This window comes from Theropithecus gelada, chromosome 5 (assembly GCF_003255815.1).
Source record: "Theropithecus gelada isolate Dixy chromosome 5, Tgel_1.0, whole genome shotgun sequence".
Lineage (NCBI taxonomy): Eukaryota > Metazoa > Chordata > Mammalia > Primates > Cercopithecidae > Theropithecus > Theropithecus gelada.
In genome coordinates, this window is record NC_037672.1 from 147558569 (window position 1) to 147585496 (window position 26928).

The 26928-nt window shown below is 36.2% G+C and overlaps 1 protein-coding gene across 2 annotated transcripts in view; it reads right to left on the reverse strand.

The window, feature by feature from the left end:
- The window catches only part of LRBA (LPS responsive beige-like anchor protein), a 756763-nt gene that overhangs the window by 323006 nt on the left and 406829 nt on the right, over nucleotides 1–26928 (reverse strand). Inside the window, exons 37-38 of one of the 2 annotated variants that reach the window (XM_025385123.1) lie at nucleotides 3433–3557; nucleotides 1515–1547 (exon numbers count right to left, since the gene is read on the reverse strand). In XM_025385123.1, coding sequence (XP_025240908.1) covers nucleotides 1515–1547; nucleotides 3433–3557 — 158 coding nt within the window. The remainder of the gene's footprint in view (nucleotides 1–1514; nucleotides 1548–3432; nucleotides 3558–26928) is intronic. The other variant, XM_025385122.1, reaches the window with a different exon arrangement.

Consider the following 26928-nt stretch of genomic DNA (forward strand, 5'->3'; position numbering starts at 1 on the left):
ATTCTCTGCTACACTGTTTTAGCACCTGAATTAAAACCAATCTTTCTACCATTTAAAACACTTTTTACATGGCTTTAATTTGAATATAAAATTCCCATTATATTTAATAATGAATTTTAGAGGACAGCACAGCACACTGATGAAAATCTGGATTTCAGTCCATTAACCTGGGCTTTTTAGTCCTTTATCTACCAAAAATCATATTGGCCCTTTCTTTCCTCAGTTTCCTTATCTGTAAAGAATAAAGTTAGACTAGATATTAGCCTTAGGTTCCTTCTACATCTAAAATGCTCTGATAATAAATAATTGCTAACCTGGGCTCTGGCATTAGGAAAATGTTACAAATCATTGCTACTAATTTCTAATAAATTTTAAAACTATAAAATGGAAGAAAATGCCCTCAAGAATAAAATGCCCAGCTTTGCTTGAGCTGCTAATTTCCATAAAGAATATTTAATCATAAGAGGAAGTATTAATTTTAATTTAAAAATATGACTCAGTTTCTGCAAAGTTAAAGAAATCTCCCATTACAACATGACTTTTACAAATAACCACTTTGGAGGGTCTCTGTTTGAAAAATTACCTAAAGCTTTTTTCCCCAAGCAAGTTAATGTGAACTTGGGAAGGGCAATTAAATTGTCAGAATTAAAAAATTTGTTTTTAACTAGAAGGTAGCCAGAAGTAGAGTCATGGGGCTGGTATTGATCGCCCAAACAGAGAACATTACTCTTCAGGTATTTACTCTGCCACCTTTACACTAGAGGCTTTCCTTCAAATCAAATCAATCTATAAAAAAGATGGCTCTTACTACTAAAATACATAACTGATCTCCAATGGCACATCTATTTAGATATCTTCCTTTGATAATAATACAGTTCGTGGTGTTCTAAGATTCTGCATTTTTAAAATGTCCTATCTCCTTAGTTAAATTATAAATAAAAGTGAGAAGTCATAAAAATATAAGACTGACATACAATGCTCATTAATATCTATTTTAAACATTTAAATTCAACATTGAAGCATGGTATTTATCCATGTTAAAGTCTGTAATTTCAAAGGCTTTTTGATCACATTAACAATTTTGTTTTGCATACTTAATTCTTAATTAGTTTATTTTGGTTAGCTCCTTTAATACTCCAAAATTTTTAGACACCAAATTAAAATTGAATGTCACTATAAAATATTTAATATACCAGTAAAAAATTAAGCTCTTTGTTTACAGAATATATTAGCATAAATTATGCTGACATCAAACAATATCATAATACAATCTGTGTGTTGAATTTATTTCTTTATTATTTAAAATAAAATAAACATGAGGTAGGATTAGAATTTGTATTTTTTTCAAAAAATGTTATATTAAATATGATATATCTCTGAAATTGTAAGACAACTGAAGAATCTCCTACACATTCAGATTTTTAAACATGTATTTCAAATCCAAGTTTTGTTTTTAATGCTTTGGAGTGTGACAATAATTATAAAATTACTATAATATTTTATTCAATGCTTACCTTTGCTGTTCTCTCTCAATTTAAAAATGCACAATAAAACAGATAATTAATTAACACTGGATTAACCTTTCAACTACTACCAAGAGTAGTCAGAATGAAATCTGCTTCTATACAAGTCAAGAGTCTTAGATGATAGTAAAATCATGTTAATGAATTCTTTTTTTGTCAAACATTATTGCAGATGCTTAGCATTAAAAAAGCTGACAAAACAATATGATTTTAAAAGTTCAACAATTAAAATTTATTCATTCTTAAGAATCCTGTAATTCTTCAAAATGGTTAAATGTACTATTTTTGATAAGAATATATTTTAATAAATTCTGTATTAAATCTATACCACAAATTTTAAATTAAATTATTGATATCTAAGGATAAAAGGTTAATAGTCTATGCGCAACTTTACAAAACAAATCATCCCCTTCCAGATATAAAAGGAAAATGTTTTTATGAAAACATATGGCCATGTATAGATCTCAGAACTCACAAATTACTGTAAATGATGGTTTAGAAGAGAGAAAAATAATTAAATTTCAAATTTTAAGTGGACATGGCAATAGAAAATTGCAAAAAAAAGTTCACTTTCTCAATGTAAGCATCATTAACCAAAAAACCCAGAAACCCCCCCCAAAAAAAAACAAAAAAAAGAAGAAAAAAACCTTTGAAATCTGTTATCACCACCTAAAAACTATATGAACTCTAAAAGCAAAAGTGGCCTAATTAATTCTACATTTTATTTCTCTTTCTCCACCTCCTGTAGTTGAAGATATAGGGCCATGAGACTATTATTGCTTTTAGATCACTTTGTTATTGACTATTCTCTGTATGATCATTTATTTTAAAGGACTGATGTCACATTTGGTGTTATATCTGATGACATATTGTGGACATTTTCTTCCAGAAATGGCTCTTTAAGGCTGAGTGCAAGAGGTTAAGCTGCCTGACTGAGGCCAAACCTAAGACTACAGATTTTTAATCTAAATTCGTAATATCCTTATTGAATATAAATTAACATTTATTTTGTATACTACATATTTCCATTTAACCACAAGCTGCTGCATGTTAAAAAAAATACCCTGAAAAAGGAAAATTAAAAGTATTTCTGACCTTATTAAAAATCAATTTATATTTTACAAAATCAGAATAATTTTAACATGGGGAGAAGCATTTCCCCCTTAACCAATATATCTTAATTGACTTTCAAAAATCATAAAATAAGTGAAATTTTATGATAAAAATATATACTATCAAATCCAAAGGACCTTTTCACTTTTTCCAATTTACTTATCAGACTTTTACCTAAACTGAATCATAGTCATATGCATTGTAACAAAAAAGGAAAAATGTTTTGTTAAGCTCTGATAACAAAATAATACAGAATAGGAACATATAAATATAATGTTTATTCTATTTTTCCATGAGCCATCTATCATAACCATCTACATATCAGGGCTCAGAAAGTATCTAGGCACTTGGACATTTATTATTATCTTTCACTTCATGATCTCATGCTAAAATACCACGACTGGGGGAAAACCATGTATACACAACAGAACCTGGAAACTTATCTGGTTTGAAAATGCTGTCTCCCTGATATTCATGGATTTAAGGCATGCCTCCTGGATTCGTTTACTCAAAGCTGAATGTGTCGCTTAAAAGGAGACATATTTAATCTTTGTACTCTGAAACAAAGGGTCTATGTTAAGTAAGTTTTGTATGTGTAACATAATAAATAAATATACCCGATACCATAATTTAATAGGACTCTATAGTAACTATAATTTAACTTCTCTTTCTGGTATGAATAACCATGAAATGTGGTGTTGGACCATTTTACAGTGCCTTGTAATAATGAAGTTATGCTCTTCATTACCAAGTCCTGTACCTGCTGCTATTGGCAAGGAATGGTTTACACACTGACCATGTTCCACGGCTGTTTTTAGTGTCGCTTCAGGATGTGTCGATCCTAGAGGGTTACGCACAAATCGTCGCCGGCGCCGCAAGTCATCTTCCCAGTAGTCAAGGCGCCAGAACTCACGAGGACGACTACAATGAAACAGAGAAGCCACATATGTTAGCAATTATCAAACAGCGTGGTAGCACTGAATTTCTGCATAAAGCTCTCCTTGTTTGCTCTGCCTTTTTTTCCCTCTCCTTCCACTTAATTCTCCCTCCATCTCACACTCCCCTTTCTGCAATCTTTAACTTAGGTATGTCCTTGAAAATAACAATATCACCTTCTAGTCTAAGGAACTCCTTTTCCTTTTCTTGGAAGGTGAAATGAGCACTAAATATATCATTTTGAAATGAATTGCTGACAGTGTGATCAGTTTCCCCACACTCTAGTGGCATGTGCTCTGATTTCAGCCTCATTTCAGCCTCAGCAGGGCACCTTTCTCTGTAGCTGCATTTATAAACCAGAATAGGGAAAAGGCTATTATAAATATGGTATAGCATTACCTATATTAATCAAAGTCCGTCCCCCTTCATTTTTCTTCCTAATTTGTGCCTTTTTGCACAAGGTCAGTAAATCATACCATGAATTCTTGGTCCGGAAAGTGTTAACTTTAATGAATATCTCAGTTACATGGTTATGTATGTGATAATAAAATATTACTCTGTTTAGATGTGCAGGAATTTAATTAAAATAATCTCTTAAAATATTCATTACATTTAGCCCCTGAGGCTTAGAACAACACAAGAAAATGCATTTCTTTTCCATTTACTGTTTTTAAATAAACCATTCCTGTAGAGTGAAATAGCAATCTATTTTCAAGCAAATCAGATTGGATTTCTGTTTTATGTACTCTGTTTTTATATTTAATTAAAAACTACATGCTATATGATGTGCAATAATTGCTATATCAAAAGCATACTTTTGGAAATGTATTTTTTAAAAAAAGGTTTGCTCATTTCAAATTCTATATTTTTCCCTATTACATAGACATTTTATATGGCAATATATAAATGTCAGCTTTCTCTCTTGTTAACTAATCATGATCTAGCATGCTGGAAAAATATTTTATAATGAAAATACTGAAGGTTTTTCAGTTATAGTAAGAAAAAATCTCTGTAGAATATATTAATTCAATAAAGATATACAGCCTGAACACCTGTAAGTTTCAATAATGAAATTAAAAAATTATTCATAATCAAAACTTCTTCAGGAATGACTAATACAAAATACAATCTTACTTATATTTCATGAGCTAATAAAATTGTATCTGTCAGCTTTGACAAATTAGTAGTCTTGATCAACTGACAGTCCCAAAATACCCAAGTAAAAGTTACCTTTATTTGATGTTTTAAAGATGTTATCTTTAAAAATTCAAAATAGGTTTTTAAATAAATACTTTTATCAATTAAAAAGCATCTTGTATTAATAAAAAGCATAAATAAACAGTACATTATTTAAAGAAAATTTTTTTAAAACAGTAGAGACTGATCTCTGAAAATGCTGAAGGGATAAGAACGTCAAATATTTCCTTGGTTGATTTTGGTCAGGAGAAGGAGATATAATGTAATCAAAATGTAATACAAAAAAAGTATAAGAATCACAGTTCTCAAAAAGGAAAAATTAAAAAGCTATTATTATATATTTCTTCATTATTCTGTCTAAATTTGAAATAAAACCACGATGTTATTAAAAAATAAATAAATAACCACAGAATATACACACAATCAAAAGACAACAGTTGTTTTAATTCAATTAATAAAATGAAATTCTCCTTAGGTGAGAAGGAAAAACGCAGTACACAGATGGCTATGTGTAGGGCTTTGATAGTCATGGAGCTTGGATAGGCACTTCATCATTCTGCCTACCTACATTTATCTGTGAAAATTATTATCAAATATCAGCCAGGATGCAGTCGTGAATCACTGGCTGCTCCTCGTCTTCAGGGGAATGATACAATGAGGTTCTATTCATCAGTGCGGCAATCGGCACAAGTAATTAGTTCCCTAGACTGAGATCTCCTACAAAGCCTATTTCAGTCAGCACCACAAACATATGACGATGTAAAGCTAATGAAAGCTGTTCAAATTTGTTAACCTTTTCTGCCATCAATCCTTCTAATACGCTATGCTTCAGTATTATGCAAAGGTAGTAAATTATTAATTTGTCATTCATCCATCCTTCTACATTTTGAGTCAAATTAAATGATGTCATTCTTCTTGGTAACAATTAAAATTATAAGAGATGTTAAGCTGCTATGATAAAATTATGACTAAATTAGGTAACAATAGATTCTCCTATAATGCACCATAGTGAAGTCAAATTCAGTGGCTATTAAGCTTATGCACAATAACTTTTATCACACAGCAGAAAAACCAGAGGAATTATAAAATTATTCACAAATTATCAAGTAACTCAAAGATAATATCTATAGGAAAAATAACCAAAATTAGGAAGAGAAAAACAATAATATTTATTTTTATACCTTGACACTAACAAACAATGGTCAAAATGGTGACGTTTGGCTAAAACAAAAATACCAATACATCAGGGAAGTGAGAATTTGTTCACATAATAGAAATGAAAGTTAAGTTTCATTTCTGCTAACTATATATATATGTATGCACACATACATACTGTCTTCAAATATATTCTATCAATTTTTTTCTTTTTTTTTTTTTTGTTTGTTTGTTTTTTGAGACGGAGTCTCACTCTGTCACTCAGGCTGGAGTGCGGTGGCGCAATCTCGACTCACTGCAAGCTCCACCTGCCGGGTTCACACCATTCTCCTGCCTCAGCCTTCGGAGTAGCTGGGACTACAGGCGCCTGCCATCACGCCCAGCTAATTTTTTGTGTTTTTAGTAGAGACAGTTTCACCGTGTTAGCCAGGATGGTGTCAATCTCCTGACCTCATGATCCACCCACCTTGGCCTACCAAAGTGTTAGGATTACAGGCATGAGGCACCGTACCCAGCCTATTCTATCAATCATTTTTTAAAATACTTAAAAAAGGTCCAAATAGAATAAAAGACTCTGTAATACCTCAGCATGTTAATATTTACAATCTCCTGAAGCTATGTCACTTAAGGACTACTTTTTCCAACACAATCCAGTTACAACACAACTAAAAACAATCTGAAGACAAAGCAAATATCACTTAGTTCAGATCACAGATCTAGAAAGAATTATAAAAATGATTTCAAAACACCAACAATTTCAATATATTTTTTGAGAGTCTCTTCATATAAAGCACTGCTCCAGGTGATATAGGATACAAAGCTCTCATGTAATGTACTTATAATCAAACAGTTAGCTATTAGTCTCATTTGAGAAAACAGCATTTATCATCCAATTTCAGATGGTGAAGGTAATACATGTTTTTGGAGAAAAGGCCACACACCCGCTTATTTGAGATGAGGTTCATTACTAGCATGTTTAAAGCCATTTACATAGTAACAAATCTGGGTCTAAAGTACAATGTTTTGTTTCCCTAAGTCTGCTCCCTCCAACAACATGTACTCTCAGTATAACGCTCTACCGCATACACAAAAAAATGAGGCAGACTTTGTCATTTTTAAAACAGTATTATAAACGAGAATGTGCAGGTTTTGGTCTTCAACTTACTTTCTTCACTTTCATTTAAGAAATACTGTTCCCTACCCCGTCACTTCCTCAAAAGCCTCATCTAGGGGAAAGAGGATACAAAATTGGCAAATTTATTGATAACATAGTAATCCAACCCTCTTCCCAAAAGGTTATAAAGTAATTAAAAGGTTATACATTTTTATAGTTATCACCATGGTATGACCAGCAAAATTTAAAAGACTTCATGTATTCAGAAACAGATTGTTGACCAAATATAAGCATGGATAAGATGAGAAATCACTTATTCTGGGACCTTATAAGTACATATCTAGATCACATTATATACCTATACCTTTATATACCTGTATCTATCCCCAAAAGTTACATTAATACTACACAATGCCGTTTCACAAACTTCACTCATATCCATTTCCACTAAGATCCTCAAAATATTCAAAGTAAAGAGGTCAGCCTAAGTTTTAGATCTGGAAATACTATTTCCTTCAGAAGACATAAGACCTTCTCTATAAAGATGCCCTACTTAGGGCTCCTCTTAGGACACAATCTCCAGGTACTAAAGTCTTTGACTGGTAGAACATAAGTCTTTAAAAAGTTATGAATGGCACTCAAGTTAAATACTATAATCTTTCTAAATTTTTTTTAATTTAGTTTTTTCGTTCTTTAGTCTAATTTCAGAGACTGAAGTTAAAATTACCAGGTAAGTCTATTGGACTTTTCTAAGTATACATCATCTAATTATGTTTCTACTTTTTAAAAAACTTTCATGTTATGTGTTTGTATACACACACCTTTAATACATCACTATAATCTACATAAAATAATATAAAGCAATGTCACAGGCTGTTTTTTTTGTTTTTGTTTTTGTTTTTTTGAGATGGTAGAGTCTCTGTCACCCATGCTGGAATGCAGTGGCCCAATCAGGGAACAGAACAAAGCTCACTGCAGCCTCTAACTCCTGGGCTCAAAAGAGCCTCCTGCCTCATCCTCCCCAGTAACTGAGACTACAGATGCACACCACCATATCTGGCTATTTCTTTTGAATTTTCTTACAGATGGGATCTTGCTATGTTGCCCAGGCTGGTTTCGAACTCTTGGCCTCAAATGATCCTCCTCCTTGAGCCACCTGAGTATATGGGATTACAGGTACAAGTCACTGAGCTTGGCTGGCAATGCCATTTTAATACATAGAATATATGTTTTATGTTCTACAAGAACAGAATTTGATAGATTATTAAATTTTTAGAAAGAAATATAACTCAAACATCAATAGATAGGCTATTTTTTCTATTTCCTAGGCCCATTATGGTTGCTGATTTGATCAGGTAGAACAAATGAATAAGAATTAAACAAATGAGAATCACCTGGAAGAGGTAGAAGTATTAAAACAAAATCAACAACTAAGGTACGATTCACATTTTTCCTCTAATAGTTAAATGATACAACTATAGAAATCTGATTATTATTTTTCTCATGTTAATTGTAAGAATTTTAGGCTGGGCAGTGTGGCTAATGCCTGTAATCCTAGAACACAGGGAGGCTAAGGAAGGAAAATTGCTTGAGGCCAGGAGTTCGAGACCAGCCTGGGCAACATAGGAAGACTCTGCTCCCAAAAAAAAAAAAAAAAAAAATTAGACAGGTATGGTGGTGCATGCTTGTAGTTCTAGCTTCTTGGGAGGCTAAGGTGGGAAGATTTCTTGAGCCCAGAAGTTGGAGGTTGCTGTGAGCTATGATGACGACACTGAACTCCAGTCTGGCTGACAAAAGGAGAGCCTATCTCCAAAAAAAAAAGTAACTGTAAAGTTTAGATCTTTTGAAACCCAATTAGTCAGTTAACATGGTATGAATGGCCAAATATTCTAATAAAATACCAATATATTTTCTAATAACAATTATTTATTATTTACCTGAGCCAGCTGTGGGAATACAAGGATTATTACAATGTTGTCCCCGATCTCATGGAAAAGGCAGATGCAAAAACAAATAATAAGAATTCAGAAAAGTATGTGTAACAGAACAGAGCTCTACAACATGGCTATTAAGGTGCACAACTCCAGGGGGCACTTTTCACATCAAAATTTTTGTAAATAACATGCCCTGGAGTTACGCAACGCTCATTGTACATTACTAAATGCCACCGCCCAAGTGCTAGGAGAACACTCACTTTACCCACATATCCCCCAGCTCCCCTGCCCCACAGTTCAATGCTCAGGCTCCTTTCTTTCTCTGGAATCCCAAAGTTAAATCTAAACTTGGGAACAGGAAACAGAACAAAGCCCTTCAGACACTATCAGTGGCAGTTTCACAGTCAGTATTTCCCTGACGTAGGAAAAAGTGGTCATATTACGAAGATGCTTGGTTGTCAAAACACAAGCAAAATTCAATAAAAAGACTAAAATAATTAAGTACATAAGAGAAATATTAACATTTATTTAACTAAAGCCATTACGTTTGCGTCGCTATATAAAAGTTGTTAACTTTCTGGACATTGCTGTATTAAAGCACGGTAGTTTCCAGAACAATGTTAATTATTGAAATCAGTGGTAGCTATGTAAGTATCCCAATTATTCTACAACCTAAATGAACTGGCACCTATTATCTAATTAGTCAAATGTATGCATGTCTATCATCTCACTGGTTTTAGTGTCATTTTAATGTAACTTAAATATAAGTCAATAAAAGTATATGAGTTTTAAACAGAAAACCTGTCAAAACACAATCATATTAGAAGATTTTCCCATTTTCAATCTGGCCCACTTTCCTTTGGCAATACCTGATAAATCTGGATAACCTCAACAGAAGTCAGTAATAAATTCTTCTAGCTAAAGTTCCAAATCCTAGAAAATTTTAGCACTTCGTATTTTGTTCTTAAATTTTCACACTGCCTGTATTTTTAAACTCCTATATCTGACTAGCTTCTATTTCCATATTTTTAGATTAAAAATTCATGGTAGACGTTAGTTACAACTTAAATAAATGGTAACCCCTAAAAAGCAGTAAACATTTTCAGTGCACTGTCAGCTTGAAGATAAAAGCACTTAAGTTCTAGAAAGGTTTCACATTCTGTATAAATCTTGATGAAATAATGTTCAGGTACTATAGGGTCTCATACAATATAAGACAATGCTTTATCTCACAAACTGAAATCTATGGTGCCTTCATGAAGATAAAAAGAAAATTAACTAAAATCTGTTTACAAAGTACCAATTATAAATTAAGTGCAGTTGATCTATGCATTATGTTGTCTTAATGAAAAGGACACACAAAAACAAAAACAAACCCTTCAATTGTGTGGATTCTAGCAGAGAAGACATATACTAAAGCAGAATTCTTTCTTTATTGAGGCCTGACATGAACATTTTATGTTACAATGAGACGCTGGAGTATCTATATTTTATTTAATTACGTAAAATCAAATTTTACGTAGTTAGGAATTTCTGCATGTCACTATTCAATGTATGTCTGTATTTTTTTTTAAGCCATCTAGATACCCATCTTCAATTAATTATTAGTTTGGATATTTTGCAAAAATATAATTTTGCAACCAAGTTAATTATTCAAGAAATGATCCCGAGCTTTTCCTGTCTGTTGTTAGCCTGTGGACCATTTCTTTCGTCACTTAGAATTTTTACCAGGGATTGAGTAAAGTTATGAGACTATCCAAATCTGGTGTTATACTACCAGTTAAAGCTCTAACAAAAGAACCAGAAGCCTTAAAGCTCACCTCAGTCTCACTATTTAGACAAATCTATTACACTGTCCCCAAATACCTAATGTAAAAAAATTCACCAAACACTTGTTGAGTGCCACAATTTGTACCAAATTGTGGTATACACAAATGAATGATGCTGGGCTCAGCCCACATAGGACAATGGGGACAAGGAAATCATGCAATATAAAAAATAACAAGTTAAAATAGACTATATTACTTTAGGTTACTCTGTTCTACACACTCTTCTCTGTTATATACAGTACCGCCAAGCCTCAACAACCCTGCCATGATTAAATACTGCTATTCTCATTTTAAAGGAGATGAAAGTAAGTTTTACCCATTGGTAGTAAATAATAAAGTCTACTGATGTCTAAGCCAATGAGCTTTTCACTACATAGCATTTCCTCTTGAACATCTTATTCGTTACTATTATAGCTATGATCAAAGTACTAATTAACCCTGCCTGAGAGGACTGAGGATTTCATTAAGATTTAAATGAGGATCTATTTTGTAAGTTCCATGAAGACAAGAGTTTATGCGTAATTCACTGACCAAGCACAGTAACTTTTACAAAACAGTCACTTAATAAATAATTGATAAAAGAGTAAACCAATGACTTCTAAACAGAAACTTAAATGATAAATAGGAGTCTGCTGAACAAAATGGAAAAGGCACTACAAGCCAAGAAATAGCATGGATAAAGGCATGGAAACGTAAAAGGGCACTGTAATTTAAGGAAGTTTTGGTAAGAAATCACAGCTAGAGAGTCTCAGGATGGCAAAAGTCAAGGTGAAAAACAGGTTTAAAACCAGATTTCAAAAGGCCTTGTATAGTTAACTAAAGTAACTACCTTTACATCCTAGTCTACAGAGACAGCATCAGGCTTTCACAACAGAGGTTTAATATGATCAGGCTTATTTATATGCACATGGCGGCAACATACAGAATGTCTGGATTAAGGCAGTTAGGACGGACCCTAAAAGTGAAGGCTTGACAGACATATCTGAGGTAGAATAGATAAGACTTCACATGATATTCAAATATGGAAGATGAGGAAAAAGATAATGAGAATGAAATCAAGGGTTGTAACAAGATGGAAGTTAGAAGATAAAGATGTTAATTAAAAATAAATATGTGTTAAACAGGCCTGACTGGGAAAAATAATCACATCCTAGATGCCTAATAACATCCAGGCAGGTATTTCTAACAGCTAAGTAATATAACACTAGAACTTGAAAGACAAGAGGCCTGTGCTAGAGATTTAAAATAGGGAGATTGACCAGGCATGGTGGCTCATGCCTGTAATCCTAGCACTTTGGGAGGCTGAGACAGGTGGATCACTTGAGCCCTAGAGTTCAAGACCAGCCTGGCCAACATGGCAAAACCCTCTCTCTACAAAAGATACAAAAATTAGGCAGACACGGTGGCTCACGCCTGTAATCGCAGCACTTTGGGAGGTTGAGGCAGGCAAATCATAAGGTCAGGAGTTCAAGACCAGCCTGGCCAACATGGTGAAACCCCATCTCTACTAAAAATACAAAAATTAGCCAGGCATGGTGGCATGTGCCTGTAATCTCAGCTACTTGGGAGGCTGAGGCAGGAGAATTGCTTGAACCTGAGAGGCAGAGGTCACAGTGAGCTAAGATCGCACCACTGCATTCCAGCCTGGGTGACAGAGAAAGACTCCATCTCAGGAAGAGAAAAAAAAAACAAGATACAAAAATTAGCCAGGTGTGGTGGTGCATGCCTGTAGTCCCAGCTACTTGGGAAGCAGAGGTGGGAGGCATCTTCCGAGTCCAAGAGGTTGAGGTTGCAGTGAGCCGAAATCGTCCACTGCACTCCAGCACAGGTGACAGAGTGAGATCCTGTCTCAAAAAATATACAAGAAAATAGGGAGATTGATTAACCTTAGGAGTCAGCAGATTTAGTATTCATTTAACAAAAATGTATGAGTGTTTATTGTAAGCCCAGGTATTGTGCTAGACTAAGAGAAGAGTCTATTGAAAGGACAGGAGAAAGATAGGGATGAATATTGCAGAAGAGAAAAGGATCAGTAAAAGAAACAGAGAAGTAAGTAACAGTGCCTTACAATCAGTAAGACAATGGACGAACCAAAATAGAACAGTGCCAAAGACAAATGAACAAAGATGTTTCAAAGCAGTGAGTGGGTACCATTATTTAATTCTGCTTAAATATGCCCAAAAGGATGAAAAATGAAGAGAAGCCTTTGTTCATGTTTTGTGTTTTTAACAGCTTTATGACATATAATGTATATACCATAATCCTCACCTGTTTAAAATGTACAATTCAATGGTTTTTAGTATATTTATGCAGTTGTACAATCATCACCATAATCTAATTTGAAAACATTTTTATCACCCCAAAATGAAACCCCATACCCATTACCAGTCATTCCGCATTTTCCCTTCCTCCCAGCTCCTGGCAATGATTAGCCTACTTTCTTTCTCTACATATTTACCTATTCTGGACATTTTATATGAATGGAATCCATATAATATGTAGAATTGTGTGACTGGCTTCTTTCACTCAGCATGTTTTTGAGGTTCATCTATGTTGTAGCACTTATTAGTAGTTCATTCTTTTTATTGCTGAATCATATTTCATTGTGTTGATATGCTGCATTTTGATTATCCATTCATGTATTGATGAAAACTTGAGTTGTTTCCATTTTGTGGGGATCTTTGGGTTTTACAATAAGAAAACGGAAGTACTTGGTTAACTATCTAGCATTCACTTCTCTCCTCTTTCCTAATAACTGGATTACAATTTTGTTTAGATATCTATCGCTTTTTAAATGTTTCTCTGACTTATGGAAAGCTGACCAAATTATGATAAATCCTGTCATTCTCAGCAGTTACTGGTTCAGGAATCCAGTTTTGAGAGGCTCACTGCATAAATTCTGCCTAGCAACCATTTTTCACCAATATGAAATAGAAACCTTCTATTCAGTGGTTGAGACAAGAGTTCTTTCTTTTTCCTGATGGTCTGAAGCAATGAAACGTGTAGACCCAGTTGCTGGCAGTCAAAACGCATCCATGAGAGAAGCCAGATTGGAAATAGTTTACACATCCAGGGACAGAGAACAGAAAGAGTTGCAGGAATATGGAGCTAGAAGTGTGCCCCAAAGCCTATACATACCTGTACTTCTACTTATAAGAGATATTATACTTCTTCATAATCTGTTTAAGTGAAGAAGTTCACGTGATGCAAGGTTTCTTATTACTCGCCTTTGAAACCATCTAACAGATACATGGATTACTGGTGATGCTGTGAGCAATTTGATTACACTGGTTGGAAGGAAAAGCAGACTCATGCTTTGGTGGCAACAGTTAATATTGATTTCCTCTTCAAAAATTTTGACCATGAAACGAATTAGAGAGCTAGGATGGTAGTTTAAAGAAGGTAAAGAACAGACTTAAGCATGTTTGCAGATGGAAAAGATGAGGTCCAAAGAATTCAAAGAAACTGAAGATGGCATTGGGGGTAGGAGGTGGGTAGCAGGAGCAGGGTTTGAGAAAGACAGAAGAAGTATGATTCCATAAAAAGATAACATGATGAACTTGGAAGTAACCAAGGTCATCTCTTTCTCTGTGGCAAAAATCCAAGGATGTAAGACTCTGTACTTTAATAAATTCAGGGCTGAAGAGAAAAAAAACTAAAGGCCAGATTTTGACCTGATTATTTCTATTTTTTCTACTAAGTAGCATATTTTTGACTGAAGAAAAGAATAGAGGGGTAAAATTAGAAGAGGTGCCTTGGGGAATACAAAAGAAAGCTGACAAAGGAAAAGTTTAACGATGATTAAATAGCTTATGAAGGTCCAGCTGAGTTTGGAAACCACTGAGGTAATGTAGCATCAATCTGCAGAATTGTGTGATTTTCCTATACCCCGACTCTGACCATACTTAGTAGCCTGGGAGAAAGAGTAAAAATAGCAGCTGAGGCCAGGCATGGTGGCTCACACTTATAATATTACCCAGCACTTTGGGAGGCCGAGGCAGGTGGATCATGAGGTCAGGAGTTCGAGACCATCCTGGCCAACATGGCAAAACCCGGTCTCTACTAAAGATACAAAAAATTATCTGGGCGTGGTGGTGTGTGCCTGTAATCCCAGCTACTCGGGAGGCTGAGGCAGGAGAATCGCTTGAACCCGGGAGGCAGAGGTTGCAGTGAGCTGAGATCGCATTATTGCACTCCAGTCTGGGTGACAGGGTGAGACTCCATCACACACACACACACACACACACACACACACACACACACACACACACACAAAAAGCAGTTGACCTGACTCATTCAAGATTTAGGACTGATTTGGTTGGCAGACCAAAATAAGGGAAGTTAAGGAAAATGAGTAGGCTAGTAAGAATCCCTGGGATGACTATCGGTGATAAATCCATGATCTTTCTGGACTTCAATAAAATAAATAACATAGGCTTTATAGACATTGACTCATTGGGAAATCAAATTTATCCTGCATCCCAAGCTACTTATATTGATGATAACTAATCAATATAACTGGCTTATGATGCAGTGTAAATTTGATTTTCCAATGAAACAATCAGTAATTCTGTTTAATCAATATATCCAGTCCTCTTATTTACTGCTATTATGTTTTCAACTTGTACTAAAACACACCTAGAATAAAAGAATGGAGGATTATACTGTACTTGAAGACTTCCTTCAGTCTTCAAAAGTGATAGGATCACTAGCCAGGAGATGAGGATAGGGAGGAGAAGATTGTTGTAAATAATCATGGGACTGAACAATCTATACACAGAAACCATCTGAAGGCTTAGGGAGACAGGACCTCACTCTTTTAAGAAGTATATTACATTACGCTCCTGGAAAGAGGATGGGAACTAAAATTTACTGACTGCCAATAATGTATTAGGCATACTATTACGTATTTTACATGTGATCTCATTTAATTCTCAAAACAACCATATAAATTAGAGATATAACACCTATTTAATGGTTGAAGAATTGAGGCCCAGAAGGTGAGTGATTCAGTTACTAAGAAATAGCGTTAGACCCTCCCATCTAGAACTATCCATTACCAAAATTTTTCCAGGCTACTTTGGCTAAGACATTCATATTAGGTTCATTAATATACTTCTTATGACAGTTCATTATATTGGTATGAGTTTAAATATCTCTTTCATAAAGTGACGATTTAACTATAACCAAAACATTTTTATAAATTATATGAAAACCTATCAACACACATTTCAATAAAGAATAACTAGAAAACTCATAATTTTTCCAGCATTAGCAACACCCAAAATTCAAATAGCAAGGCTATTAGACTAAGGGTAAGGAGTTACAAAGCTTTATCGCTTTTCAATGGATAAGTATAACTAAGTACTGTGTAGTGCCAGGTCAGCATTTGTAAGTAAGTAGCCTGGAAGATATTAATATTAGAAATATTTTTAGTAACCCCATCACTTGCCCCAAATTTGGAAGAACTACATAAGCATCTACATGAAACAATCTCATATCCAAGAACCACTGCTTTGGCATACAGAACCTTTATTTCTACACGCTCTCTATCTCTCTTTCTCTCTCTCTAAGACAAGGCCTCACTCTGTTGCCCAGGCTGGGGTGCAGTGGCACAGTCATAGTTCACTGCAACTTCAACATCGCAGGCTCAGGTGATCCTCCCACCTCAGCCTCCTGAGTAGCTGGGACTACAGGCACATGCCACCATGTCAGGGGAATTTTTGCATTTTTTGTAGAGATGGGGTTTCACCCTGTTGCCCAGGCTGTATTTCTCTCGAAGTCAAGTCCTATATCACGTTTGTTGTTGTTTTTCTTAAGATACTTTGAAAGTAATAGGAAGACAAGAAAAGAGCAAAAAAAAAAAAAAAAAAAAAAAAACCAAAACAAACAAAAAAAACCCTCCATAGTATAACATTTTGATCTTTAAATAAATAATTTTAAAAAGTTTACATGAAAAAAAAAACCAGCATAATCCATCACTTCCTCTCTTTAAACCAAAACTCTCGGGAAAATACTGAGAGTAAATAACTGATTTTAACTAACATAAAGGAAAAAAACATATATATATATATACACTGTGCTTTGCAACCTGGATAAATTAAAGCATTAGCAAAAGGTATGTGCTCTTTATCCACTGGGGAAAACAAGGCTTATTATGTTACATTTCCAGGTTTTTAAGACAGTTGGAAGCCAGTTCTCTGAATAGTTGCTGTCATCTCCTGGATACTTTCTAGTACTTCTCAATTTTGAAGCAATTATTCACATTCTAAAGTGATTTATTTTCCTCTCTTTCTTTGCTACATTTCATTTCTTCTGGTTCTCAATGACCATCTCTACTTTGGCTTAATTATATTCATTTACAAATATTTTCTGAGTACCTGCTACCATCTGGAAAGAACTGGTTGAGGTGCCTTAAGAAGTACTCATATGAAGAAAACACAAGTCTCTAATCTCAAGGCACTTAAAATCTAATAAATGGGATAAAATAAGCAAACAAAAAATTATATGACATAAAATCCACACCATAAGAAAAGTAAAAACCCAATGCTATGGAAAGGCAAAGAAAAGAGTAATCACATTTGTTTTAAAGGGATCAAGAAGCTTTAAGGAGCAAGAGATTTTTGAGAAATATCCTTAAGAAGAGGCCAATTTTCAATTGATACACAAAGAAGATGATGACATTTTAGGCTTTTAAGAGATCTTAAGTAAAAGTACAGAGGTCTGAAAATTGGAAGCAGTCTCATTTAGCTGGTCCAATAGGAAATGAAATATGAAAGATAAGTTAGAGCCATAACATAAAAAAACAGGAATGAAAAACTAATAAGTTTATATTTCACTCATTTACTCACTTGTTCATTTAATAAAAAACACATACTGAATACCAACAATGAGTAAAGATGGGAGATTCAGTCATTTGGTGATAGAAAGTCATTATCCTCCAGGATCTCAAAATCCAATAAGAGAAACAGATATATGAAGAGATAATTACAATATATGCAAAAGGTACCTTAGGGACACAGTGGAAGGGCATTATGTAAAGTAATAGAAGGCTTCTTAGGAGACAGTAATACACAAATTGAGTCAAAGAGTTAACAGATGTTAACCAGGAGAGTAAGAAAAGGAAAATCATTCTTTCTCAGGGAATAGCATTAGCAAAGCAAAACAAGTAAGAAACAACTGGGTATAAGCTAAACTTAAATGTTTCCAGAATTTTTGGAGAGGCATAAAGCAAGAAGTGCCCAAATAAGAGGCTATAGAGGGCAGGGGCCAGATCATGAAGAATCATTTTAGGAGTCTGGCTCCTGGTTTAAAACCTATGTGTGATTTTTTTCAGGCCTTACCATGGGCAGTTACAAAGCCTTTACCCGGCAGGCCTCATGGAGAAAAGCTATACTCCCCACATCAGACTTGATGTACAGCAAATGCTTCGCATCTCTAGAGGGAGTTGCAGCTAAGGTCTTAGGCCTCTCTGGCCAGTTATGCTCTTTGCACATTTACATTCCTAGCCCTGATGACTTCATTCTTATGTCTGTATCTGAAACCTTGGCCTAAGATCCTCTCCAGGCATCTCTTCCTAGAACTCCTTACTCGGAGAGGAAGGGGAAACTCTGAAGACAGTATTCCCTACTCTGATTCAGCCTGTTCCAAGACCACCCCGCTAGCCCTTCCTCTGACCTCATGGTCCATAAAACTACCAGAGTCTTTAGTTTCAAGTTCCTTCAACAATAAGATGACTCTCACATCTGCACAGATCCACACTAACCCTTGAAAAGCATGCCATTCTATGGGGGGAAATAGAATGGGGAATCAACCCCTTCCTTTGGCTTTAGACTCTTGCTAATATCATCATAGTAAATGATTAAAGGCTTACCCTTTCATTTTCGGCTTCTTACTTCAATTGGCTACTCCTACACCTGACAATTCAACTCTCTTACCTCAGCTTAGGTATGACCATGTCATGTTAAGGAGCTTGAGTTTTACCTTATAGCAATGGGGAGATATCGAAGTGTTTTAAGCAGGTATTATGACTGCAGAAAAATAGAAACATTAGACTATAGGGAAGAAATGTCTTAAATGAGGACACAAGAAAGTGGAAAAAAAGTAAGAAAGTTATTGGAATAAACAATATGTAATGAGGGTCTTCAATACTACTTTTTAAATTTCAATTTTTCAGGTTTATCCTATCAAGATATTATTGAAATTTGCCTAAAATTGTCTACGATACAAGGTGAGCAATAAATGTAAATGAATAAGGGCATGAAAGAAAAGCTCAAGCATACAGCCATTTTGTTCACAACAAAATAATTTCCAAACCATGTGATGTACAAAGTTAATTAAACGTTACATGGAAAAAGTAGACCTAGAATTGGAGAGATCAAAGTACTAAAGCTAAGAGTAGAGATGAAAAAAGAACATAGGAAAGGTCTAACAGATGATCTATCACCTCAGCACAGAAAGGACATACATGTAATCTACTCACATTCCACTCATCTCCCTGAGTCTTGTAATACTGTAAAAGAAATGTGTTTCCTGGCTGGGTAGCCATTTCCCAGCAAAACTTTAAACTATAGAAAGAGGCATGAAGCTATGGTGATCAGCTGGCCATATCTGCGACAGATGACAACAGGTACCAAAAAGAAAACAGAAAAAAGGGACAGAAAATACAAGGAAGGTAATAGGGGACATGTTAACATCTCAAGTAAGATGCTTAGAAATAATTTTCTGAAAGCAACCTTTGAGCAAAGACTTGAAGGAGGTGAAGGTGTCGGTTATGCAGATATCTTAAAGGAAAAGGATTCCCAGCAGGGAAAACAGTAATACAAAGTCCCTCAGGTAGACACACTTGGTGAAACGATGGAACGTAGGAGGCTATTTTGGATATATAAAGAGTAACAGAATTAAGTAGAAATCAGTAGAAATCAAACAGTTTCTAAGAGGGCCAAATCATTTAAGTCTTCATGTTATAACAAGAATTTGACTTGTATTCTCTGTGGAACAAGACATTAGAAGATTATAAGCAAAGAACTGAGACCTGACATGGTTTAACATGGTTTAACGTGATCACTCTAGCTCCTGCAAAAGCCTGGCTGTGAGTGGAAAGGCTGTCCAGTTTATAGGCTTTTACAATAATCCAGGAGAGAGAAGATGATGTCTGGGAACAAATAGCAGCAGTGGAAGTCATAAAAAGTCACTGAATTATGGATATATATTGACGGTTCAGTCAAAAGAATAAGCTAACAAATCATATATGGGATGTGAGAGGAGAGGAAGCAATGATATTACAAGTATTTTGATCTGAGAAAATAAAAGAATAGAACTGACACTGAGATTAAAGAGAATGTGAGAGGACCAGGTTTTAATAAAGAAAGCCTAAAATTTGGTTTTAAACATGTTTTATTCGGGATGCCTATTAGAAATCTGGGGAGAAAAGGGTTAACTATTCACCAAATCCCTTTTCATCTTCTTCTTGGGCATACAACTAGACCATATTTCCCAATCTCCTTTGCAATTAAGTGTGACCATATGACTGAGTTGTAGCCAGTGACCTGCAAGCAGAAGTGATTGAGGCAAACTTCCAAATCCGGCCAATAAAACTTTCCACATACAACTGGCCATGCTCTACCACCTTCCACTGTTTTGATGCAGATGAATGTGGCACTCTTGGAAGCCAAGAACCAAGGATAATGCAGCTATAAGATGAAGGAAATTATCCACCAGAAATATGTTATAAAATTTATATGAAACAGAAATTATGTTCTATTATGGTCAGACACCAAAACTGGGATTTGGAATCTATCCACTAAAGCAGTTACCACTGCCCAAATCAATACAGATACCCAAGCTGAGATACTCAGTAAATAACTGAATATAAGAGTGTGGAGTTCAAAGGAAAGAACCTGACAGGATATGTAATTTGAGAGACATTGATGAATAGTGTTTAAATAATATAGGTGTAGACTGGCTCAGACTTTCAAGTAAGTGACCAAAGCTGGAGAAGAAAATGGAAAAGTAAAAGTACAAAGAATAAGGCCTGCACCAGCCCAACAATAAAGAGATTGAAAAGACGAGGAAGAACCAGCAAGGAATTCTGAAGAGAGGCCAGTAGTAAGAGGAAAACCTCTTCACTCATCTCATATTAGAGGTAAGAAAAAACCAAGAAAAATACAGTGTCCAAGAAACCAAATGAAAAAAAATGTGTCAAGGAGAAAATAGTAATCAACCATATCAAATGGTACCCAAAAGTCAAGTAAGAAGAAAATTGAGACTTGACTATTGGATTTATTTATTTATTCATTTATGTATTTAAAGACTAGTCAATGACTATTGGATTTAACAACAGTGATGTCTCTGGTGGCCTTGAAAAGAACAGCTACAGTATATGGTGGGAAAAGAGCCTGAGTGAAGCAATTTCAAGAGAGAATAGGAGAAGAGAAACTTAGCAAGTAGAAATAAATCTTTCAGTTATTCAACTGTAGTACAGAAGTCACTTATATCGCATACTGGATTTAGTACATTATAAACATTTCGGGGGAAAGCATGAATGCAAATAATCCAGCAAATGGTACTTTATGAATGCCATAGAAGTTTACAGCATAACGAGATTCTAGTAGACTCTGACACATCAGAAGAATACCCTAGATATAGAGAAATATAATTTGAAAATATAAAAAGTCAAAATCACAAAGCCTGCAAACTTCTAAGGGTTCATTCATGTTCAGTTCATTAACATGCAAAGGCAAGTTTGGTACATTTTGTCAGCAAGCTTGTCAACTAGGGTTTATACTTCAAATATTGACATTCAACTATCAATATTCAACTTTGAGTAGAATCAAAAGGTTAAGAGAAAGATTAAGAAAAACTGGTTCCTGAAAAAAAATTCATTGATGGGAGCTGAAATAGCTCTAAGAAGCAGCAATACTATGTTAATTTCAAGAACTAAAATACAAACTATCTCAAAAAACCTCATAAAGAAACAAATATGATTTAACAATAAAACACTTAATCTAGACATTTAAAATGAATAATCTAGACATTTAATCTAGACATCTAAAATCCAGACATTTAAAATGAATAACAAATAGCGCCGGCTGGGAGCTGGCCTCACGCCTATAATCCCAGCACTTTGAGAGGCCAAGGCGGGCAGATCACCTGAGGTAAGGAGTTTGAGACCAGCCTGGCCAACATGGGAAATCCCGTCTCTACTAAAAATACAAAAATTAGCAAGGCATGGTGGCTCACGCTTGTAATCCCAGCTACTCCAGAGGCTGAGACAGGAGAATCGCTTGAACCCAAGAGGCGGAGGTTGCAGTGAGCAGAGATCACACCATTGCACTCCAGACTGGGAAACAAGACCAAGACTTCCTCTCAAAAAACAAAAAAAAAAAAAGAAAGAGAGGGGTGGAGCAAGATGGTCGAATAGGAACAGCTCCAGTCTCCAGCTCCCAGCGCAAGCGACACAGAAGACAGGTGATTTCTGCATTATCAACTGAGGTACTGGGTTCATCTCACTGGGGAGTGCCGGACAATCGGTGCTGGTTGCAGCCCAACCAGCGAGAGCTGAAGCAGGGTGAGGCATCGCCTCACCTGGAAAGCGCAAGGGGGAAGGGAATCCCTTTTCCTAGCCAGGGGAACAGAGACACACAACACCTGGAAAATCGGGTAACTCCCACCCCAATACTGCGCTTTAAGCAAACGGGCACACCAGGAGATTATATCCCAAGCCTGGCCGGGAGGGTCCCACGCCCACGGAGTCTTCCTCATTGCTAGCACAGCAGTCTGCAATCTAACGACAAGGCAGCAGCGAGGCTGGGGGAGGGGCGCCCGCCATTGCTGAGGCTTAAGTAGGTAAACAAAGCCCTGGGAAGATCAAACTGGGTGGAGCTCACAGCAGCTCAAGGAGGCCTGCCAGTCTCTGTAGACTCCACCTCTGGGGACAGGGCACAGCTACACAACAACAACAACAACAACAACAACAACAAAGCAGCAGAAACCTCTGCAGACGCAAACGACTCTGTCTGACAGCTTTGAAGAGAGCAGTGGATCTCCCAACACGGAGGTTGAGATCTGAGAAGGGACAGACTCCCTGCTCAAGTGGGTCCCTGACCCCTGAGTAGCCTAACTGGGAGACATCCTCCACTAGGGGCAGACCGACACCCGACACCTCACACGGTGGAGTACACCCCTGAGAGGAAGCTTCCAAAGCAAGAATCAGACAGGTACACTCGCTGTACAGCAGTATTCGATCTTCTGCAGCCTCTGCTGCTGACACCCAGGCAAACAGGGTCTGGAGTGGACCTCAAGCAATCTCCAACAGACCTACAGCTAAGGGTCCTGACTGTTAGAAGGAAAACTAACAAACAGGAAGGACACCCACACCAAAAGCCCATCAGTACGTCACCATCATCAAAGACCAGAGGCAGATAAAACCACAAAGATGGGGAAAAAGCAGGGCAGAAAAGCTGGAATTTCAAAAAATAAGAGCGCATCTCCCCCTCCAAAGGAACGCAGCTCATCGCCAGCAACGGATCAAAGCTGGACAGAGAATGACTTTGACGAGATGAGAGAAGGCTTCAGTCCATCAAACTTCTCAGAGCTAAAGGAGGAATTACGTACCCAGCGCAAAGAAACTAAAAATCTTGAAAAAAGAGTGAAAGAATTGATAACCAGAATAATTAATGCAGAGAAGGCCATAAACGAACAGACAGAGATGAAAACCATGACACAAGAAATACGTGACAAATGCACAAGCTTCAGTAACTGACTCGATCAACTGGAAGAAAGAGTATCAGCGATTGAGGATCAAATGAATGAAATGAAGCGAGAAGAGAAATCTAAAGAAAAAAGAAGAAAAAGAAACAAGCAAAGCCTGCAAGAAGTATGGGATTATGTAAAAAGACCAAATCTACATCTGATTGGGGTGACTGAAAGTGAGGGGGAAAATGGAACCAAGTTGGAAAACACTCTTCAGGATATCTATCATCCAGGAGAACTTCCCCAACCTAGTAGGGCAGGCCAACATTCAAATTCAGGAAATACAGAGAATGCCACAAAGATACTCCTCGAGAAGAGCAACTCCAAGAAACATAATTGCCAGATTCAGCAAAGTTGAAATGAAGGAAAAAATCTTAAGGGCAGCCAGAGAGAAAGGTCGGGTTACCCACAAAGGGAAGCCCATCAGACTCACAGCAGATCTCTCGGCAGAAACTCTACAAGCCAGAAGAGAGTGGGGGCCAATATTCAACATTCTTAAAGAAAAGAATTTTAAACCCAGAATTTCATATCCAGCCAAACTAAGTTTCATAAGTGAAGGAGAAATAAAATCTTTTACAGATAAGCAAATGCTTAGAGATTTTGTCACCATCAGGCCTGACTTACAAGAGACCCTGAAGGAAGCACTAAACATGGAAAGGAACAACCGGTATCAACCATTGCAAAAACATGCCAAAATGTAAAGACCATCGAGGCTAGGAAGAAACTGCATCAACTAATGAGCAAAATAACCAGTTAATATCATAATGACAGGATCAAGTTCACACATAATATTAACCTTAAATGTAAATGGACTAAATGCTCCAATGAAAAGACATAGACTGGCAAACTGGATAAAGAGTCAAGACCCATCAGTCTGCTGTATTCAGGAGACCCATCTCACATGCAGAGACATACATAGGCTCAAAATAAAGGGATGGAGGAAGATTTACCAAGCAAATGTAGAACAAAAAAAAAGCAGGGGTTGCAATCCCAGTCTCTGATAAAACAGACTTTAAACCATCAAAGATCAAAAGAGACAAAGAAGGCCATTACATAATGGTAAAGAGATCAATTCAACAGGAAGAGCTAACTATCCTAAATATATATGCACCCAATACAGGAGCACGCAGATTCATAAAGCAAGTCCTTAGAGACTTACAAAGAGACTTAGACTCCCATACAATAATAATGGGAGACTTCAACACCCCACTGTCAACATTAGACAGATCAACTAGACAGAAAGTTAACAAGGATATCCAGGAATAGAACTCATCTCTGCAGCAAGCAGACCTAATAGACATCTACAGAACTCTCCACTCCAAATCAACAGAATATACATTCTTCTCAGCACCACATCACACTTATTCCAAAATTGGCCACGTAGTTGGAAGTAAAGCACTCCTCAGCAAATGTACAAGAACAGAAATTATAACAAACTGTCTCTCAGACCACAGTGCAATCAAACTAGAACTCAGGACTAAGAAACTCAATCAAAACCGCTCAACTACATGGAAACTGAATAACCTGCTCCTGAATGACTACTGGGTACATAACGAAATAAAGGCAGAAATAAAGATGTTCTTTGAAACCAATGAGAACAAAGATACAACATACCAGAATCTCTGGGACACATTTAAAGCAGTGTGTAGAGGGAAATTTATAGCACTAAATGCCCACAAGAGAAAGCTGGAAAGATCTAAAATTGACACTCTAACATCACAATTAAAAGAACTAGAGAAGCAAGAGGAAACACATTCAAAAGCTAGCAGAAGGCAAGAAATAACTAAGATCAGAGCAGAACTGAAGGAGATAGAGACACAAAAAACCCTCCAAAAAATCAACGAATCCAGGAGTTGGTTTCTTGAAAAGATCAACAAAATTGATAGACCGCTAGCAAGACTAATAAAGAAGAAAAGAGAGAAGAGTCAAATAGACGCAATAAAAAATGACAAAGGGGATATCACCACCGACCCCACAGAAATACAAACTACCATCAGAGAATACTATAAACACCTCTACGCAAATAAACTAGAAAATCAAGAAGAAATGGATAATTTCCTGGACACTTACACTCTCCCAAGACTAAACCAGGAAGAAGCTGAATCCCTGAACAGACCAATAGCAGGCTCTGAAATTGAGGCAATAATTAATAGCCTACCAATGAAAAAAAGTCCAGGACCAGATGGATTCACAGCCGAATTCTACCAGAGGTACAAGGAGGAGCTGGTACCATTCCTTCTGAAACTATTCCAATCAATAGAAAAAGAGGGAATCCTCCCTAACTCATTTTATGAGGCCAACATCATCCTGATACCAAAGCCTGGCAGAGACACAACAAAATAAGAGAATTTTACACCAATATCCCTGATGAACATCGATGCAAAAATCCTCAATAAAATACTGGCAAACAGGATCCAGCAGCACATCAAAAAGCTTATCCACCATGATCAAGTGGGCTTCATCCCTGGGATGCAAGGCTGGTTCAACATACGCAAATCAATAAAGGTAATCCAGCATATACACAGAACCAAAGACAAAAACCACATGATTATCTCAATAGATGCAGAAAGGCCTTTGACAAAATTCAACAGCCCTTCATGCTAAAAACGCTCAATAAATTCGGTATTGATGGAACGTATCTCAAAATCATAAGAGCTATTTATGACAAACCCACAGCCAATATCATACTGAATGGGCAAAAACTGGAAGCATTCCCTTTGAAAACTGGCACAAGACAGGGATGCCCTCTCTCACCACTCCTATTCAACATAGTGTTGGAAGTTCTGGCTAGGGCAATCAGGCAAGAGAAAGAAATCAAGGGTATTCAGTTAGGAAAAGAAGAAGTCAAATTGTCCCTCTTTGCAGATGACATGATTGTATATTTAGAAAACCCCATTGTCTCAGCCCAAAATCTCCTTAAACTGATAAGCACCTTCAGCAAAGTCTCAGGATACAAAACTAATGTGCAAAAATCACAAGCATTCTTATATACCAGTAACAGACAAACAGAGAGCCAAATCATGAATGAACTTCCATTCACAATTGCTTCAAAGAGAATAAAATACATAGGAATCCAACTTACAAGGAATGTAAAGGACCTCTTCAAGGAGAACTACAAACCACTGCTCAGTGAAATAAAAGAGGACATAAACAAATGGAAGAACATACCATGCTCATGGATAGGAAGAATCAATATCGTGAAAATGGCCATATTGCCCAAGGTAATTTATAGATTCAATGCCATCCCCATCAAGCTACCAATGAGTTTCTTCACAGAATTGGAAAAAACTGCTTTAAAGTTCATATGGAACCAAAAAAGAGTCCGCATTGCCAAGACAATCCTAAGTCAAAAGAACAAAGCTGGAGGCATCACG